Source organism: Symphalangus syndactylus, chromosome 2 (genome assembly GCF_028878055.3).
Source record: "Symphalangus syndactylus isolate Jambi chromosome 2, NHGRI_mSymSyn1-v2.1_pri, whole genome shotgun sequence".
Classification (NCBI taxonomy): domain Eukaryota; kingdom Metazoa; phylum Chordata; class Mammalia; order Primates; family Hylobatidae; genus Symphalangus; species Symphalangus syndactylus.
The window spans coordinates 94,283,301-94,303,615 of record NC_072424.2 but is presented as its reverse complement, the minus strand read 5'-3'; the positions used below and the strand labels follow the sequence as shown (position 1 = coordinate 94,303,615).

At 36.3% G+C, this 20,315-nt stretch overlaps 1 protein-coding gene across 11 annotated transcripts in view; it reads right to left on the bottom strand.

Annotated features, from left to right (window-relative positions):
* The window catches only part of DSE (dermatan sulfate epimerase), a 167,589-nt gene that overhangs the window by 4,587 nt on the left and 142,687 nt on the right, over positions 1–20,315 (bottom strand). For 9 of the 11 annotated variants that reach the window (XM_055261950.2, XM_055261961.2, XM_055261975.2 and 6 more), the window contains 3 exons: positions 6,571–6,824; positions 2,521–2,760; positions 150–357 (listed from right to left, as the gene is read on the bottom strand). In XM_055261950.2, coding sequence (XP_055117925.2) covers positions 150–357; positions 2,521–2,760; positions 6,571–6,824 — 702 coding nt within the window. Of the gene's footprint in view, positions 1–149; positions 358–2,520; positions 2,761–5,062; positions 5,997–6,570; positions 6,825–20,315 lie in introns of those variants that run through there. The other 2 variants (XM_055262024.2, XM_055262030.2) reach the window with 2 other exon arrangements.

Below are 20,315 nucleotides of genomic sequence, written 5' to 3'. Positions count from 1 at the left end.
GAATTGAAACTTCATATATTCAGGTGGCATGGAGAAAATATTTAAAAAGTGTTTTAGTTTTTCTTTTTAAATGCAAAAAAAACAAGTGCATAGCATGAATAGTACCCTTGGGTACCATTTCTCTTTAAAGCTAGCCCAATGTGTCATACCAGAGAAATTCTGTGTGCAGAGTGCACCAGCGCTGCCCTTTGGATGGTGTTCCTGGACCTTCCACCACACGGTTCCTTCTGATTTGGTCAGCTAGCCAGTTACCACTGCCGTTACGCATGACAAATTTATCAAGGAACACTAATTGGCTTTCTGGACCATAAAACCAGTTGTAATTTGAGTCTGCAATAGCCACAGTCCTTTGAAACCCTAGGAAAGTAAGTTGGAAAGAGTTAAGATACATTGAAAACTTCATACTCCTATATAGGTCTAAACAATGATTTTTCAAATCTAGTTGCAAGTTAGAATTGTGTAATGGAAAGGATAAAATAAAAGAAAAATCACAGTCCTCACATTTTATTCCAGACCAGTTAATCAGAATCCCTCAAAAGGTCTTCCACATATGTTGTGTGCAAGCTTGTATTTATTATGTGGTAACCTGTCCTTGGTAACATTAGTGCTACACCTATTCCGTGCCTTTCTCATTTTCCAATGTTCATGCTATACATGATTATATTTGCATATATACATGGGACATCCTCTTGTGCAGTTTGGGTTCCTGGACCTGGAATGAACACTAGCTCTCCCACAACTCAACATGCATTCTAGGCCAAGATAATAAAATAACATGCTTCAATTTGGCTTCAATAAAGTATAAGTTATACTATATATAAAGTTCAAGGGTGAGACTGAGTTTCTACAGGAAGAAAATTTAATTCCCAGAGTAGCTCCTGCCAGTATGTACTGCTGGAAGTTAAAGGAGAGAAAATGCAAGGATCATAAAGCCACATATCATTTTTGGAATAGGGAAGAAAAATAAAAGCAGCTAAGACTGGATATGCTCCATGTGTTCATGAAAAAAGAAGCAGCATGGGAGAAAACTCAGCCAGACAAAAAAATTGCTACTAGAGTAACAACTGTAGGAAAAAAAAAGAGAAATATAGTTGAAAACAGATTGCTTTAACATAGAACCTCTTCTAAAATGTTACCACAATTATATTTATGTAATTTACAGCTGATATTTTTGTTCCTAATAATTTAGTAAACGATCTTGTAAGTATACCTTATTTTAAAATGGTATTTTCTGAATCTTCTACTAGTCTGTGAATTCCTTGAAAGCAGGAGATGTGTTTTATTCCTCTTTGAATCCTCTGCCTAGTACAGTGCCTGGCATACAGATGTTCAATAAAAGTTTGTTTAATTAACACAAACATATAAATGCTGCTCTTAGACATGTTCATACTGTCTTTTCCACTTTAGGAAGTAGCCACAGACACAGCTCACAGCAAACACAATTCCTGATGTAGTAGGCCTTTAGATCTCAGCTTAAATTACAAAGCACTGAAACCTCTTAAAGGTCCCTTGCTTCAGGTAGCCTTTGTTTACTAAGACGAATTGCAAAACAGGCCTCTCCTGCATGTCTAAGAAAAAGCAACAAAGCAATATTTTTTTGAATGTAAGTCTAAACTAAATCTTAAAATGGTTCTTATGCACTGCAATATTTTTTTAACTAGTCCAATAATGGAGATTCTATTAATCTGTATGTATACTACCAGAGCCAAAAGATTTAAATACTGTATTATTTGTTGTAGGTCTAGAATCACCATCTAAAAATTGCATTTCCTTGGGGAAGGAAGAGGAAGGGGGGGAATCTATCCTGATAAAATTTTCCTTTATAACTTGTTCTAACATCTTAGTCCTGTTTTAGAAATAAAAAAAGGTTACAAAGTTCTCTAGAAATGAATACATTATTAAATCATGTATATATATTTTTTAGCTAGTTCTCTTAGAAGGCTAAACAACACAGCAATAAAGAAATTACAAGTTTTACAGCAATTATTTTTTGTTTACTTTTCTATACTATACTATTTACTTCAATAAAATATTAAAATACTAAAGATCCAACTTAAATGTGTAGGTGTAATCTTTCATTTTGAATCATGTCTGTGTAGTTTGAAAGAAAAGACTGAAAACCAAAAATTAAAATAGGATTGATCAGGGATCACATATAAAGGAAAACTGACAGGTAATCACAAATGTTTATATTTTGCTTGCAATGATGAAGATGAGTTCGTATATTACTCAAGTTTGGATATATAAAAAAAAAGTACCAAGGGGCCTAGAAATGGTATTTAATCCATAACCCTCCAAACTTTATAATACCTAAATCATAAATACTCACATTAGCCTCCAAAATGTTCTGGCTATATGCAACTCTTGAATTCAATTTTTCTTTGATTAAAAAAATCTATTTAATTTCAATATGACAAAACTCTAAGGACCTAATTTCTCTGCCTAGTCTAGCTCATTTTCATAATCAGAAAAAATTACAATAGTTTAATGTTTTCACACTTCTGACTCCTCACTATATACCTGGCAGGATGGTTCTATACATAAATGCAAAGTGTTGTTTAAGCCACGGATGGCCAAAGTGGTTGATGTTGAAGTGCCTCTGGACGAGAAACATGTATTGGAAGAGTGATCTAGTGGTGTAGCTGCCATACGCAACTCCTTCATAGAGGGAGCCATCCGTCACCTCCCTGAGCAAGACCAGAGATTTCTCCATGATGGTCAGAACTTGTTTGGTCCATAAGTAGGCTTCTTGAAGATATCCTGAAGGATGAAAACACATGGAAGCAATGACTAAAGCCTGTGATAAAGCATAAACAAAAATATGGCCAATAAAACCCTCTGAGTTATCTAACTAGTTTATATTACAAATCGCATTTTGTAAAACTCCAACTTGTCAGTGTATAAATAACATCTTGTAATCCAGGTTTGTGATGGTCCATGATATAAGTTAAGAAGTTCTTCCTGGCTAATGTGGTGAAATGCTGTCTCCACTAAAATTACAAAAAATTAGCCGGGTGTGGTGGCAGATGCCTGTAGTCCCAGCTACTTGGGGCACTGAGGCAGGAGAATGGTGTGAACCCGGGAGGCGGAGCTTGTAGTGAGTGGAGATCGCGCCACTGCACTCCAGCCTGAGCGACAAAGCGAGACTCCGTCTCAAAAAAAAAAAAAAGTTCTTGACTCTATAAATGAAGAGAAACCCTTAAATAAGTATCAGTCACTTTCCAGTCTTTAATAAACTCTATCACATGTAAGATCACAAATGCATATAACTTTACGTTGGCAAGAGAGGATTTGTATATTAAGATTTTTATTCAGTGTTCCTAAAAATATAATACTTGAAAATATTTTTAAAAGTTTATCTCTTCACAAAACTTGCATCATTATTTTATAGAATTTGTAATAGCCTGCACATATTATAAATGCTAAACGGACAGTCTTCAATTTGTATTGTCATTAGAAGGCAACCTCTTATCCTTTATGTGCTTTAGATTCCAGAGGATCTGAAAAGGCAGCACAGTGGGGCTGAGAAACCACTGGAAAGGCAAACTAATAATGAAAAAATCAACTAGGAATCCTGAATCTGCCAAAAAATGAGCTACATGATTTTGTCCAAGCAATTCTTCCATCTGTCACATTTTCATCTCCCCACTGAAAATTAAGTCTATAACAAGTTATAAAACCTTTTAACTCAGAAATGCTAGCTTTCTAGAACTGTTGCACTTAGTTGACAATAACAACTCCTCATATTTCTGTAACATTTATAACTTACATAGCACTGAACAGAATCTTAATCCTTTTAACAACCCAATTATGTATTATTGCCCCAAAACAGAAAGGCTGACTTGTTCAAGACCTCTAGCACATGACTAAAAATGAACACAACTTTAATCTCAATCTAGGTCTTTAGATTTAAGGTTTTGCTTTAAAACACGCAACCCTTGAGAATAAAATTAAGCCCAATGCCTCCTGGTGTGGATGTAGCCACATTGCTTTACTTCCACAAACATGTTGACCACGCTACCATGGCCTACTATGTGGCAGGTGTGGGGCTTCCAGAGGCTCAGGTCTGACCAGCTTGGGGCCTAAACATAGGTCCCAGGCTAAGACTTGGCTTCTGACTAATGGGGGCAACTCAGCTGTCAGGCTTGGGTATGCAGAGGTGACTGTTCATCATACCCTGGCCTCTTCTGCCACCCAGCATCATACCTGATATGTCAATATTCTGGATAGTTTTCAATTTCCATTCTCTACCATTCTGGTTTAAAATTCTAATTATCTTCATCCTTTTCCTTTGTGTCTTCCATCTCCCACCAGATATCAATGTTACTGATGCCTAAAATCAGGTCACTGTTCCCAGGATACCACATTACCTAAATTTCTTTATTTGTTCCTTACAACAACCCTCTTCAGAAGATATGAGGCAATGTCTACCAAAATACTTTGTAAACTGCAACTCTGTGAATACAAGGTACTGATATTGTTAACTGAAGCTATGCCCTATATTTTTTTTCTGCCACCCGAATACCTTGCCTGGAATGTTCTTTAATTTCCCCATAAGTTCTCCTATCCATCTTCAAAGTTACATGAAGAAAATTACTGAAAGAACACTGCTGTCTTGAATTCCGAGTTAATATACTCATTTTATATTTAACCATAACGCTTTTCATGGTATCTTTTATTTCACTCTCTGGGGTTACTGTAGCTACGGTGTAATCATTTAAACATTTCACACCTGTCTTCTTTCCAACTGATTTCTACCTCCTTCTGTCGTCTTGTCATAAATGTGTGTACTTATGTGGGGGCTCTGGAAGAGTGTCTGCCAGGGACACCATAACTTTAATCAGAAAATAAATGCATAGGAAAATTCCTGCCAGGGCAAAATGACATATTTTGATTCAATCCAAACCAGTATTTTGGGTCACTGCTTATTATTTGGAATAATGTTATTTACAAAGACTGAAGAAATAAACTCTACTCCTTCCCTTAAATAAATAAAAATTTATTTAAGGAAATAAAACTATAGTAGATTAAATTTAAGACCTAAAGCAGAAATTTGGCTCACCTAAGGGATCGTTTCACCATTTCCTGATGGTGTCTTTTCACAGGCCTAGGGGTTTATAAATGGTTAGTGGATTCTCACATTTTTGCATTTTGATGTTTTAATTTTCTTTTCCTTTCTATTTATTTATTTATTTAAGACTGAGTCTCACTCTGTTGCCAAGGCTGGAGTGCAGTGGTGGGATCTTGGCTCACTGCAACCTCTGCCTCCCAGGTTCAAGTGATTCTCCTGCCTCAGCCTCCTGAGTAGCTGGGATTACAGGCACACACCACCACGCCCAGCTAATTTTTGTATTTTTAGTAGAGACGGGATTTCCCCACGTTGGCCACGCTGGCCTCGAACTCCTGTCCTCAGGTGATCCACCCGCTTTGGCCTTCCAAAGTGCTGGGATTACAGGCATGAGCCACCATGCCTGACCTGAGGTTTTAATTTTCTTTGTTTTTGTGAGAGTAGGGGACAAGGGGAGCTAGCATGAAAACTCACTGCCATAATTAAATTTTGCTTAAGTTATTATAAATGGAATTTCCCTTCTGACAGAGATAACAAAATATAGTAGAAAGAGATTGAACTTTATGGATGACCAGAAGTGGGTCCAAATCTCAGCTGCCTTATATGGTTGATGAGAGAATTGAATAAAATATGGCAAAAGACTAGCACATGGCATATGCTCAGTTAATGTTAGTTTCTTTTCCTCTAAGACCTAATTAAAAGTGAAGGTTGGTTGATGTGACAAGGGAGAAAGCTAGATTTGGGTAAAATCTGATGTTGGATAATCAACAAAATGATTAATAATTCTTATGAGGAATATAATCGAGTTAAATTCTGTTAGATTTCCAAGCTCCAATTATATATTTAATATTCTGATAATTCCCTGTGATCTTAGAGCTGCTTTTCTTAAACACAATCTTAATCAGTCATTTATAGATTTCCATAGAATCTATAAATCTATAGATGTTGTAATTTAGAGTTAAAAGAACAAAGAAAATGTATTATTGGCAATTATGCAATACGTTAAAGCAAAGTAGCTGCACAATCCACAAAAATTGCTTCCAATTTGGATGTAAATAATCCAGTTTGGTTGTTTTAAATATTAAGAGGAAAAAATAGTAGTGGTGTTATGATTCACACCTGTGTGCTGGAAATCTTCATTTCAAATAACCAACCATCTGTTTAGCTTTTTAAAATTTCACTTATTCCAGGATGGCTGTCTTCACTGTCAAAATTCTCTGGAAAAATGAATATTTATCACTGACCCTGAGCTGTGAGGATTTGTTCTGGGATAATCATAAGCCATAATTAGATAATGTGCCGGCTAACATACTAGCAGAAAATAAGGAGGAGATGTCCCTCAATTAACTAAGAGATACTGTAGGGACTACTTCATCTCATGGGTTTAGTTAGGATCCAAGTATGAACATGTACTAAGAATGGTTATAAAAATGCTTTGCTCACAACATGGCAACTATGACTTCTGTCAGCTCAGGTATCACCTTGGCTGTGTCCACACACACCTTGATTCATCAGGACTAGGCTTCCTGTGAGCAAAGCCATACAGTTGGTGGGCTGATGATTGTGCAGGTATTGAAATCCCCATCCTCTCCTGTATGAAGTTTCATACATATACCCTGAGGCATTGGCAATCACTTCAAGAAACTTCTCCTGTTGTGTCTTGCTCAGGTAGTTGTACAAGAAGTCATAAGCAGTGGCAAAACCAACCAGGGAGTGAGCAAGCGGGACCTCATCCCAAGGAGCATCTTTCACCAACCTGTAAAGGAAAATAAATCATGGAAATGAGTTCATCAGACTCACAGCTTTCATCACACTTCTAAAGTGTCTATTTCTCAGATCTAAAGGGCACAATTGAAGATATAATCCAAGGGCTTAATGACACACAACTGACTTCCCTCCACATTAGAAACAAGCATAAAGTTTGTCTAAAATGTGAAAATTATACAGTAAACAGTTTTCTCTCTCAGGATTCTGGCAACATCAAGATGTGGAGAATTTTTACTTTTGATTTTTTATTCATGATAAGAAGTAGTAGAATACTACTTCTTGTAGTATTAGAAGAGATCTAAATAGAAGAGATCTAAAGCATAGAACATGTGTTGGCAGGGCAAAATTCTCTGGAGTACCCATTTAACCAGTGCTCACCCTACTCCTCCTTTTCACTTGAATAAGATGCTCTCAGTTCTATTCTTATGGCCACCTTGCTAAGACAGTTGAACATATGTATTTCCTCTTATTTTCCATAGCTGGTCAATGCGAAGGTATCGTGGTCCATAATCCATGACCTCTCAATCTGCACAGACCCACTTGGTCATCACCATGGCGGGAAGCGTGGCAAATGTGAGTGGGAGATGATTCTAACTCAGAATTTTTACATCCCTCTTTCCCATAAACTGAACTGCACTGCCTTAAAGGTCCTTCAAATACCTTTCTAAGAAGTCTAAAAGTTGATCTTCTGTTAAGAATTACGTTGTCATTTTCCAGGAAGCCAAATTTCTGTTTGACTAGCTATATTATTCTGCAAATTAGTGTGTGGCTTGCATTAAGCAGGAAGCAAACAAAGGATCTTGCACAATCAGAATTCTAAGGAATTACCCAGAAAACCCTTCCCATCTGTTCAGGATGTATTTGAGTAATCTCTGAGTGAGGGAAACAAATCAAAAGTGTGCTGTACCTGTGGGAGGTAGAAGAAAGCACTTAATTAGGGATGAAGCTAAAGCTTAACATTTCTATGCCATGAACCTCTTTTGGCAATCTAGCGAAGCCTTGACCTCTTTCTCAAAATGTTTTAAAATTCATAAGACATAATATGTAAGGATACATGGAAATCTATTATTTTGAAATATAATTATCAATACACATATTTAAAAAATAATAATACAGGCTTTTTAAAATTAAGGCATGAAATACCAACATTTAATAGCGGGGATAATAACTACTATAATTTGTAAGTGGTAACAAGCATAAACTTTGAGATGTCTATAACAACTGTAATGTGGTATGAAAATATCTGTGATACCTATCTGTGACTTTGTTACAGATCCTCCCAATACCATCAAGATTGGTTATCTCTACTCATGATTGGAAGAAATGTTGGATTTCAGTTAAAGTTAGTAAAAGTTAAGATGATTAGTTCTCTCAAACAAACCTTATAGACCTCAGTTTAAAAATACTTTAAAATGTTCTGAGAGACTACCTCTTCCAGATTATGTTTTTCCTTTAGAAGTTTATGCTAAAGAAATGGCCGAGGTGAGGCCTTCCCTGGTCACCCTATCAGAATTTCATCATCCTCCCAAAATAATATTCAATTCCCCTTTTCTTTTTTCCCTTTAGTAAATATATGTATGAATATGTCTATGTATATGTTTTCCCTCCTAGAATTTAAGTTCTACAAGGGCAGGACTTTTTTCTTCACTGTTGTATTCGCAATTGGATTCCCAATCATAGAACAGTGTGGCACACAGCAGATGCTCAATAAATATTTTCAGAAAGAAGGAAAAAGTGAAGGAACAAACCTATAACTGCTGGCAGTGATTATGTGATCATTATGAAATCAGGAATTTGGAGAGATCCCTTTATATTTAGTAATAATTTCAGCGTTTGGTTACCATTCCGTGTTTGGTGCTAAAAAGATTGATGAGTTTCTTAGCAATTTAGTAACAGACAAAGCTCCCTTGCTGTAACCAGTCAGCTTGCCAGTGTGTACTGTTTGTAAACAGACTATAAGAGTGTGAATGAATTCTCTACTTCTAGGAGAAAAACAATTCATACTACACACTCATTGCCAGGGAGTTGGGAATATCATCTTCCCTGACTCATGGTGACTGGTGGGCCAGGCAGGGAAGCCAGGTCATTTGTTTCCCAACTTGTGTCATTGTACCATGTCATGATGCATCTATAAATGGCACTATATACACCGGCCCATGATAAAGGTTATGTCAATGAATCGCTACCAGCCAGCAAACCCTCACATGTGTGATTAACCAATAAGCTTATTTTTATAGATAACCAGAACATTTGATATAATTCTCATCCTTCATGAAATGTTACGCAAATTTATGTGAAAATGTCCAAGCCCCAACATGCAGTTTGTTTATTTCAAACAGTTTCCAATTCAATGAAACACAGGCACCCCAAAAGAAAAAAGTTTATGGCACCTTCAGGTCTGTCCCTATATTAGAAAAGCTGACCTGTAATAGCTGTATTTCTAAAAAGTTATCTAAATCTTTTACCAAAACGATCTTACCCAGCCTTAGATACAAAGTGAAATAATGGAAGAGACTATATTTTACAGTCATAAAAACCAATGGAAATTTGCTCTTAGTTCATGGATGGAAACTGAGAAACTATCTTATTCAATGTGATCCTGACCAGTAATATATCAGTTCACTGGGAATGGTGGTTAAGTGGGAAATTATTTTTTAAAAAACCAGACAGACAATTTATGAATTGTGCTTCAACTTAAAATATATCCATGTGTACACAGATTCACCAATCTTTTGAAGGTGAGCCAAACCTATTCTCTGAATATGGGTCTACACATGGAGTTTCATTGTTATTTCCTGCAAAGAACACACATAACACATCACCACAATTTCCAGCTTTGTTTTCTTTATTATAAAGGAAGAAATTAACCTGTGAGGGAACGCAGAAGCCTTCTAGATTTTTATGAGCTTTTCCCTAATCTTCTACAAATCTCAATCACACTATATCATGACAGCAATTTTTTTACAGTAAGTTATTCCAAAGCTTTTAGGTTGGTTCTAGAAATATTAGCTTTTTCTTTTTGAACTCACACTTTATCTCTTTATATTATTAAAACTGTCTCATTACAGGTATTAGGGAAACTGTATTACCTGATTTGAGAACAAATACAGCTGACACTTGCTCAGCCAGTAACTCTACTGGGGGGAACAGAAATAAACGTAAAGTAAAGGGCAACCTAGAAGTCCTGACATTCAGCTACCGTGTTACACAAGGAATGGAAGCTAGGTTCACTGGCAAGTTAGTTAAGAGGAGGTTAATTGAGGAAATATTTACGCTATTCCTCTTTTGTAAACTACACTTTCACCCCTTAGAGCAGCTGTTCTCAAAGTAAGGCCCAGGGAGGGGCTTCCGAGACTATCACATTTTAGAGAATTCACAGATAAGAACCATTTTCATAATAACGTAAAGATGTTATATGTTGATATTTGCACTGATGGTACAAAAGCAGTATTAAGTAAAACTGCTGTAACCTTAGCAAGAATCCAAGCAGGGGCACTAAACTGCCCTAGTAGTCCTTGTATGATTTTGCACTGCCATGCACTCAGGTTTTTGTTGTTGTTGTTTAATTTTTAAAGCCAATTTTATTTAAAAATGTCCTTGATGAAGTGGTAAAAATGATTAATCTTTATAAAATCTCAACTCTTTGAGTATACATCTTTCTAATATCCTATATGATTAAACGGAGTACCAAAGTACAAGAATGTCACAAACAAAAGAAGTCATGCACTGAGTTGAGAGCTGAGCTAGCTGGGTTTTTTCATGAAACATCATTTTTACGTGACAGAATGATCAACTGACAAATTATAGTTATTTTGATTTGGGTGTTAGCATAGAAATTTTCTTGAAAATAAACAAGGAAGGCCTGCCAGTTCAAGGAAAGCTGAAAGCCTTTGTTGCCAATGACAAACTTGGAACTTTCAACCGAAAATAAGAATTTTGGAAAATTTGCATCCACTACCAAGAGCTTAAGAGCTTACCAATACTTAAAGATTTTTGTGATGAAATCAGTGAGAACATCAACAAACATGATTTTTATATTGTATAATTAAATGTGTCAACATTCGGTAGACTGAAATAACTCAGTGAACAAACATGCAAAATAACAAAGGCATGATGTTATAAAACTGTGCAAGGATAAGACAGCCACTCCTAAGTGTAAAATATGCCAATGGATTTTAATGTAAGAGTATGAAGAGTTCATTTACATGGCTTCAGATTCTATACTGCAATTAATTTTTATGGAACCACTACCAGTCAAGTTTTAGTGTAGCGTCAAAGAAGAATATTCACAATTATTTGAAAAGATTATTAAAATACTCCTACCTTGTCAATCACATATTCCTGTGAGGCTGGATTTTCTTCATATACTTCAACCAAAAAAAACACATAGCAACAAATCAAATGCAGAAGCAGACATATAAGATTTGCAAAAATGTAAAAGAACACCTTCCTTCTATTTTTTGTTTTAAAAAATATAGTTTGGCTGGGTACAGTGGCTTATGTCTGTAATCCTAGTGCTTTAGGAGGCTAAGGTAGAAGGATTGCTTGAGCCCAGGAGTTCCACATAGCAAAACTGTCTCTACACAAAATAATTTTTTAAAAATTAGCTGGGCCTGGTGGCATGCACCTGAAGTCCCAGCTTAGGAGGCTGAGGCAGGAAGATTGCTGGAGCTCAGGAGTTCAAAGCTGCAGTGAGCTATGACTGCACCACTGCACTCCAGCCTGGGTGACACAGTGAGTCCCTGTCCCTAAAAAAAAAAAATAGATATATACATGTATATATAGCTATTTTTTCCTAAAAATATGTTTATGTTAATATGAAATGAGCTTTAAAAATATATAAATAGAGTAAATGAACAAATAAATGTTTCAAACTTCTCAGTTTTAATTTCTAATATGGTAAACTTTGATAGATACAGCCCAAATAAACAAAGCTGTTTGATGTCCTCATTAATTTTTAAGAGTACAAAGTGCTTCCAAGTCCAAAAAAGTTTAAAAACTGATGCTTTGAATATTTTCAAAGGTGAATTTATGTGAAATAAATTAATCTGAACACAGGAAAGAGCTACTGATTTTCTGAGTGTAAGGGTGGAATGTTGGTGGGGAAAGGCATAGAGTTTGGTCATGATGTGCTGTGTCTATTAATTAAGTTGTGATTCTGAAAGAAGAATGAGCCATAACTATTTTTCCAAAGTTGAGCAGTCTCATTAATCCAAATTTTTGTACCAATTTTAAATGGATAGACTGCTTGTATTATCATAAATGCTTTTTAAAATATTATGTATGGAGTATAATAGTAGTCAATCGAAGAAGTCTGTATCACTACAAATGTGACAGTTTATTTGATTAAATAACCATTAAAAGGAACCCTAAAAACAATGTTGCTATCTATTTTTATTGGTATAGATTTGAACTACAAGTGATTAAATGCTTCTATTTTTAAAATTTTCATATAGTTTTGATATAGACAGTCTATAGAAAATAATTGCCTGTGAAAAGATTAAAATTTAACATTGCAAGGTTCACAGAATATTATTTAAATTTGTATACTGTTGTCTTAGCCCAGACTGCCATAACAAAATGCCATAGACTGGGTAGCTTAAACAACAGAAATTTATTTTTTATAAGTTCTGGGAGCTGAAGGTCTGACAGGGTGCCAGCATGGTCAGGTTTTGGTGAGAGCTCTGTTCCTGGCTTTTAGAGGGCCGCCATCTTACTGTGTGCTCACCTGGCCTTTCCTAGATGTGTGGTGTGGGGATAGGGCAAGCGTGAGAGAGAGTGCACAAGAGTACAAGCTCTCTGGCACCTCTTCTTATCAGGGCACTTATCCTATCACAAGAGCCCCACCTTTAGGACCTCCATCTAAATCTAACTCTCTCCTATAGGCCCTTTTCTCTAAATACTTCCACATAAGGGGTTAGGGCTTCAACATGAATTTTGAGGAGGGTCCCATTCAGTTCATAGCAACTGTCAATTTCATTTACACAAATACTGCTAAAATAAACACTTAGGATAAAAAGAAATTAGGTCTTTGAAACCAAAGATGTGCCAAGAGATCACTCATACTTATTTAAATTAATCAACAGTATACAAGACACAAATACTAGAAACAATAGGAGAACTCATAATTCCCCTTATAATTAATCCTATTTCCTAGTACTTTTCAGAACCTAACAATTTTATAGCAGGCTTTTCCATATGTAGGTGTGCTCCAAAGATCATGATTTGATCCACAGTGTGGGCAAATCTACATATTTTTTGAAAGTGTATTTAAATGAGACTTTATGATTTGTCAGACCTTTCCAACAAAGGAGGAGAACTCCATTAAAATGATCCATCTTCTTTTTCTCATTTTCAGAATTACTATAGTTTTACCAACCTATAAAATATTTACTTAGTAAATTCATAAAGTAGAAGATTTATGTTTAAAATCTGATTTTATACAGTAGATAGTTATGGAAATACAAATTTAAGTTAAAATGAAACAAGCTTTACAAAAATTATAAATTTACATTAAGAACACAACAGCGAACTCCTTAGAAATTGCAAACTCTAAAAGTACCAGGGTAGTGCACCACCAGCTTCCCATTTGCCAGCTTTGCTGCAGCTGTGTCTACTGTACATATGCCACACCTCTGTCCATGTGCACTTGGCCACACCATTAAAATAGGCCAGAATTAGGTCAACTCTATTTTAAAAATGTAAATTAGTCTACTCATTCTAAAAGTCTCCTGAACACAGTAACTTGATCGAAAACCATTTAACTTTCAACCAAACACCTTTGTGTATTTGGAAACAACCTCCAATAAGTTAAGACAGTCATGTATTACGACTCCTTTTAAAAACATGACTAATGCAGTAGTGATTCTTTTTTCCATTTTAAATGTGAAAACTAACCATGAATATTAAATGTTAGTAATATGTTAAATTTGGTATGGAATTCATATAAATGTAGCTAAAGGGAAGTGGATTTCTCACCTCTGAGGCCTCATCTGTAAAGCACATTGGGTCTTGGCAGACATTTGCCAAGAGGACCAGAGTAAGCCTGAAAGATAGAGACTTGATCTAGGAGGCTCTGAGTGGGTAGTTATCAATCCAAGGGGAATGTTCAGCTAATCTCTAGCCTGGCTTGGCGTCCATATTCCAAGTGTTTGATCAGGTGGCTAAAGGTTAGCACTGGCATTGTGAAGCAAAATGCACAGGAAGGGAAAGGAGAGGGGGGTGTACTTCCTATTAAGCACATGTTATGTGCCCAAGCCTCTACATACATTATGTCATTTCAACTTCTCAACTCAACATTAGGTATTCCATCCCCATTTTATAGATTGTGAAAAAGCAATTTGGATAGGAGATTACTTGTTCAAGGCCACAGAGTTAAACGGTGAAGCTGAGAATGGAATCTAGAATTATCTGAATTATCTGAATCTAGAATGGTTTTTACTTCTTAGTGAGGGGAAGAATAGTGCTTTCAAAGAAAATCACCAAGTTTGCAATAAGAACTGAGTCAGAACATGCCAGAGTCAGTGGCTCTACCAAAAGCTAGGCAGAAGGTTCCAAGGGTTCTAAGCCTTGTCATTTTCATGACACCAAGACAGAGCAAGGCATGAGATCTGAGAAAAGGGGCGCACATTAGAAGAAGAGATACTGCCATTCTGTGCTCATGTGGTTGCTCAGGGCCCACCCAAGGAACAAGAGACACCAATCATGAAGAATTCCTGAACAACTCTTTCCCTCCCTGATGAGCCTGCGCACCTAATGTACTACTCTAAGGTAGAGTTGGTCCAGGGGATGGTGGTTCTGGTTTGCATATTCAGAACCTTGGGCCCCTTAAGGTAGTAACAAACACTGTCTTCTTGATCAAACTCTAGCCAGGCTCCTCTGTGCCTTCTTGGCTATGCCTCAATCTCATTCTATGAAGAGTAAACACTAACATGTTTCTAATAGCTCAAGGTCATATCCCTGAGATGACCCTCTCCCCGTTGAAAGTGTCTGCCTAAGAAACTCAAGGCTTCCAAAAAAATTTGTTTGTTACAGTCCACATTTGAGGATAGGGTCTCTGTCTCCCAGTCTCTGTGGGAGGATAGAATTCTATCTTCGATAATTGCCACTTAGCAGACATGTGATTAGCTGGCCTAATCACATGTGCATTGACTGCCCTTTGTAATTTTTCTCTTTCCTGGCTCTACTAAGCCCCTGCTTGCCCTCCTCCCTTTAAAATGCCTATTCACCTCTGTACAGATTGACGTTCAGTTCAGTTTATGCTGAACTCTTTTCCTTATTGAAATAGTTACTACTGATTAAAACTTATCCTTGCCACTTTAGTGTCCGGTATTGTTTACCTTTGACACTGGCCAGGGCTAGAGTACACAGAAATGGACAATGAGCTTTCCTTTTTCAATATCTACTTTGGGAACAAAACTACTTTCCCTTTCTGGAAACAATTGCTAGAAGGATGAACGGTATGACAGAAAGGGAACTCATTGTATATTAAGACATTTTCAGGGAAAATAACTTATGAGCTCTGAAATGTAAAAAACCATTTCCTCTCACAATCTATATTACTATATTAATTAAATCACTGGATTTAATATAGCAGCACATTACCACTTAATTTCATTTTAATGCCATGAATTCAATATCCCAAATATTAAATTCTAAAATATATAAAATTTAAGTCAACTTGGCCCCACTCAAGCAGAATACTGAGGAGTCAATTATGCCAAAGCAGAAATTAAAAGAAACACATTTTACTCAAATGAAAAGTATTCTAGATGATTTGTAAATAAAAAGAATTGAAGTGTCGGAATATAACAAGTTAATTAAAATAAAATGTAGAGTAGTACTGTTAAATTGGAAAAGGCTTCCATGTCATTATCTCAATGTTTACTTCGATGACATAAAGTATTATTACCCAAATATCCAAGCATGCCACCCAAACATAATCTATTTAAATGGAATCAAACAACATTTATAATTGTAACCTCTTTTAACTGAGTAAGTATACTTTGCCCTAATATTCAACCTACAAAAGGTGAGAGGAAGAAACATGATAAGTAAAAATTATTCAAATTTAGGAACAAGACCTCTATTTTGGTAGAATGGCATAGCTCAAAGGACTACAGTTAAAAATACACTTACATATCAAATTCTAATGACAAATTCTGAAAGAATATATTATAATGGAGAAATTTTAAAACCTGGAAAGGCAATAGGAAGGAATAACCAGGTCTGCCTATATTGTTCATGAAAAGTATAATTTAATGATATTTATCCATTTTAAAAAGGAGCTTGATATTTTAAATGTCTAACATGTTTTACAACTGTATGTGTAAAATATGTTTCAAAAAGTTCAGCTGGACAACTTGTTGATGTCATCACTCAGTCAATGTCTATGCAAGCATCCAGTGATCATGTGAGAAGCCATCAACTGCCAGTTAGCAATTGTCAGTAGTCAGTACGATTTTAAGAAAAAAAAAATAAACATGCAAGAGCAGCCAGGATGATGGACAGTGGCCAGTCCTGTCAGAGAAGAAAATATAATATATAAATGTTGGCTTCGGCAAGAACTGAGCAGTTATAATAATTGTATGTAGTTGACACATTTATTTATCTTATAAAAATTTAATATAAATTTTATAACACACAATATCAAAAATATGCCATCTATTTTAAATATAACATGACTCCGGAGGGCAAGAAGTCTATAATGAAGAATAAAAATCTAAAGATTCTGAACACCAAGTATTTCCCAATGAAAAAGATTTAATCAAACTATCAACCTTATAGTGCAGTCAAAAAACTCCACACACACACACACACACACGCACACACACACACACACACAGTGGCCAATTAGCTGTTTAGAACCTGTGACAGGCAAAATAACAGTCCCCCAAGAATCTATGCACACATTACCTTCCATTGGGGCAAACGGACTTTGTAGATATGATTGAAAACCTTGTGATGAGAGATTATTCTAGATTACCCAGGTGGTCCCAATCTAGTCACATGGGTCCTTAAAAGCAAAGAACCTTTCTTGGCTGTGGTCGGAGAGAGATGTGACCAGGAGGAAGAATGAAAGAGATGCAAGGTTGCTAGCTTTGAAGGTGGAGGCAGGGAGCCACAAGCAAAGGAATATATGTGAACTCCAAAACCTAGAAAAAGGCAAAGAAAAGTATTCTGCCCTAGAGCTTCCAGAATAAAATGTAGCCCTGCTAACACTTTGATTTTAGCCCTGTGTTACACTTCTACAAAACTGTCAGATCAATCTGTGCTGTTTTAAGCCACTGAGTATGTGGTAATTTGTTACAGCATTTGTATGCATTTTTAGGCAGTCAAGGACTACCAGAGATTTGAGGAAATCCCATAATAGGACAAAAGAGACCCAAATGAACAAAGTGATTAATGCAGCTTGGGAGAAATTAAATCATGCAGGTAGAAAGAAATTTCAAGACAAAAGAAGCTCTTGAAATGGAAAACAAAATAGCAGGAAAGTAAGTGAAATAAAAGGGCTGGGGGAAAAGTTGAAGAAACCTTGAAAATGCAAAAAAAAAGTAAGAAAATAAAATAGAAAACAGGAGAGGAAAAAAAAAGAGGACTGGCCCAAGAGGTTAAACACGTGAAAAAGAAGAGAGGAAAAAAAAAAAAGAAAGAAAAAATAAAAAAAGGGAAACAAAAAGAGATCCAAATATATCAAGGAAAACTGCTAGAACTAAAGGGAATAAGTTTCCATATTGAAAGAATCCATGAAGTGCACAGTTCACAGACTCATCTCAAAACAAGATACATCATCCCGTAATTTCAAAACACTGGTAACACAAACAAGATCCTAAATGCTTCAGAGTGGAATATCAGGTTTCATTCAAAGCATCAGGAAGAGTGGGGTCAGATATCTCAACAGCAACACTGGACACTAGTATACAATAAAACAATGACTCCAAAACTCAGAGACAATTTCCAGACTATAATTTCATATCCAGCCAAGCTACCCTTTAAACATGAGGGAAGAAAAAACACAGGCAGACATCCAAGGTCTCAAAATTTACCTCTCATAAATGCTTTCTCTGGAAGCCAGTGGAAAATATCTCCACCTAAATTAGGATGTATATCAAAAAGAAGACATGGCACAAGAAATCCAATTCAAGAGAAAAAAGAAAAAAGATGGCTGTACAGCAGACCTGGCTGCAAGCAATCCACATCCTAGCATGTCAAAAAACTGCAGCATTACTTCTTCAAAAAGATGAATTATTTTTAAAAAATGTCTTATTAAGAATGTCTTGTTTGAATAGATAGAAAACTTACACAACTGGGTGAGAGTCTGGCTAGTCATTAGAGATAAGCATATAAAAAACTTACCAAATAAAACAAAAAGCTATTATGAATCTAAGAGAAAACAAAGAGTTGTACACACATTGAAAGGTCATTACAGTATACAATATAGTTCAGTTGTCAATAACTTTTGCCTTGTTAAAATATGCAAACAGGCTGGGCGTGGTGGCTCACACATGTAATCCCAGCACTTTGGGAGGTCGAGGCAGGCAGATCACCTGAGGTCGGGAGTTCGAGACCAGCCTGACCAACATGCAGAAACCCCATCTCTGCTAAAAATACAACATTAGCTGGGCGTGGTGGCGCATGCCTGTAATCCCAGCTACTCGGGAGGCTGAGGCAGGAGAATCACTTGAACCCGGGAGGTGGAGGTTGTGGTGAGCCGAGATCGCGCCATTGCACTCCATCCTGGGCAACAAGAGCGAAACTCCGCCTAAAAAAAAATGTGCAAACACTTGATATTCCCCTCATTAAAATTACACATATTTATAAAATAAAACAGATCTATATTGTAATGAAAATAACTTAACTGTGTCAGAGTGAGAGAGATGATGCATCTGCAAGCCAAGGACACCAAAGATTGCCTACAACCACCAGAAGCTAGGAGAGCAGCTTGGGATAGTCTCTCCTTCAGAGAGCCTCCAGAAGGAATGAAGCCTATTGATATCTTGATTTCAGACTTCTGGCCTCCAGAACTGAGAGAGAATAAATTTCTGTTGGTTCAAGCCACCTAGTCTATGGTATTTTGTTACAGCAGCCCTAGCAACAAATACACTGACACTAAAAAACCTGATCAGCCATTGCTGCCATCTCGTACCCTCCCCATCATCTTCCTGTCGCTGCCTGAACACTCAGTTACTCCCATTTACTTGAAAGAGCACTTGCCTAATATTCTGAGAACATGGCAGGCAAAAGAGCAAAGAATTACTTGAGGAATGAAGTTTCAAAATAATGAGGGACACTTTTTCACAATGGCAAAAATCATAGTCAAATCGCCAATTTTTGCTGCCCTCATGGTGAGAAAATGTCAAATCCAAAATGAGGTAGGCCTGGAGGAGCTAGCATACGTGAAATGATATTTTGCTGTCTCTTAGAGTAAGGTTAATATATTTACCCACTATTCCTGCTTTTAATGTTTTATCAAAAATTTTCTTTGATAATTTGCTTTTTAAAGGTTTTGCTGAAATTATGCAGAGCTTCATAAAATCCAGAGGCCTTTTTAAAACAGTGAATGAACTGTGGCTGATTTTACTCTGGGTGCAGTAGGAAATAACGCTCTGCACAGTTTATTCCATTCAGCCCTGGAAACCTGACATGTAATCATTAATCACAGGCCTGTACTGTTTCTTAATGAAATAAAGATGCTTCCCAATACATTTTGAGAATAAGCACTCTAAACACTAGAATTATAGAATAAAGAGGGCATCTTAAAGAGTGGAATGGTCTCCTCAGTGGAGATGTCCAAGAAAGGATATTGGGAAGGGATTCTCTGGAAAAAATTTTGTATTTATCAGAATGTTAGGCAGGGCTTTCAAACTATAAATATACTGTGAAATGAATATAATGGGTTGTAATCAGCATATTTTTAATGGAAGGAAATAGAAAATGAGGACAAGGCATAATTTAAGTGCAAGGGCTATTTGATGAAACATTTATTTATATATTTATATATGTAAAGTTGAAGTTATGTGTGCATCAGCTTGTGCGTCCACTGCACTACTATTTACAACAGCAAAAACACAGAATCAACCTAGGTGCCCATCAATGGTGGATAAAGAAAATGTGGTACATATACATTATGGAATACTAGGCAGGCATAGAAAAGAATGAAATCACATCCATTGCAGCAACATGGAGCTAGAGGCCATTATCCTAAGCAAAGTAATGCAGACACAGAAAACCAAATACCACAATACCGCATATTCTTACTAGTAAGTGGGAACTAAACATTGGGTACACATGGACATATAGGAACAAAAAGACAGTGGGGACTACTAGATGGGGGAGGGAGGGAGGGAAACAAGAGTTGAGAAACTTCCTATTGAGTATTATGCTTACTACCTGGGTGTCAGGATCAATTGAACCCCAAATCGCAGCATCACACAATATACATACTATGTAACTGCACATGTACCCCCTAAATCTAAAAGTT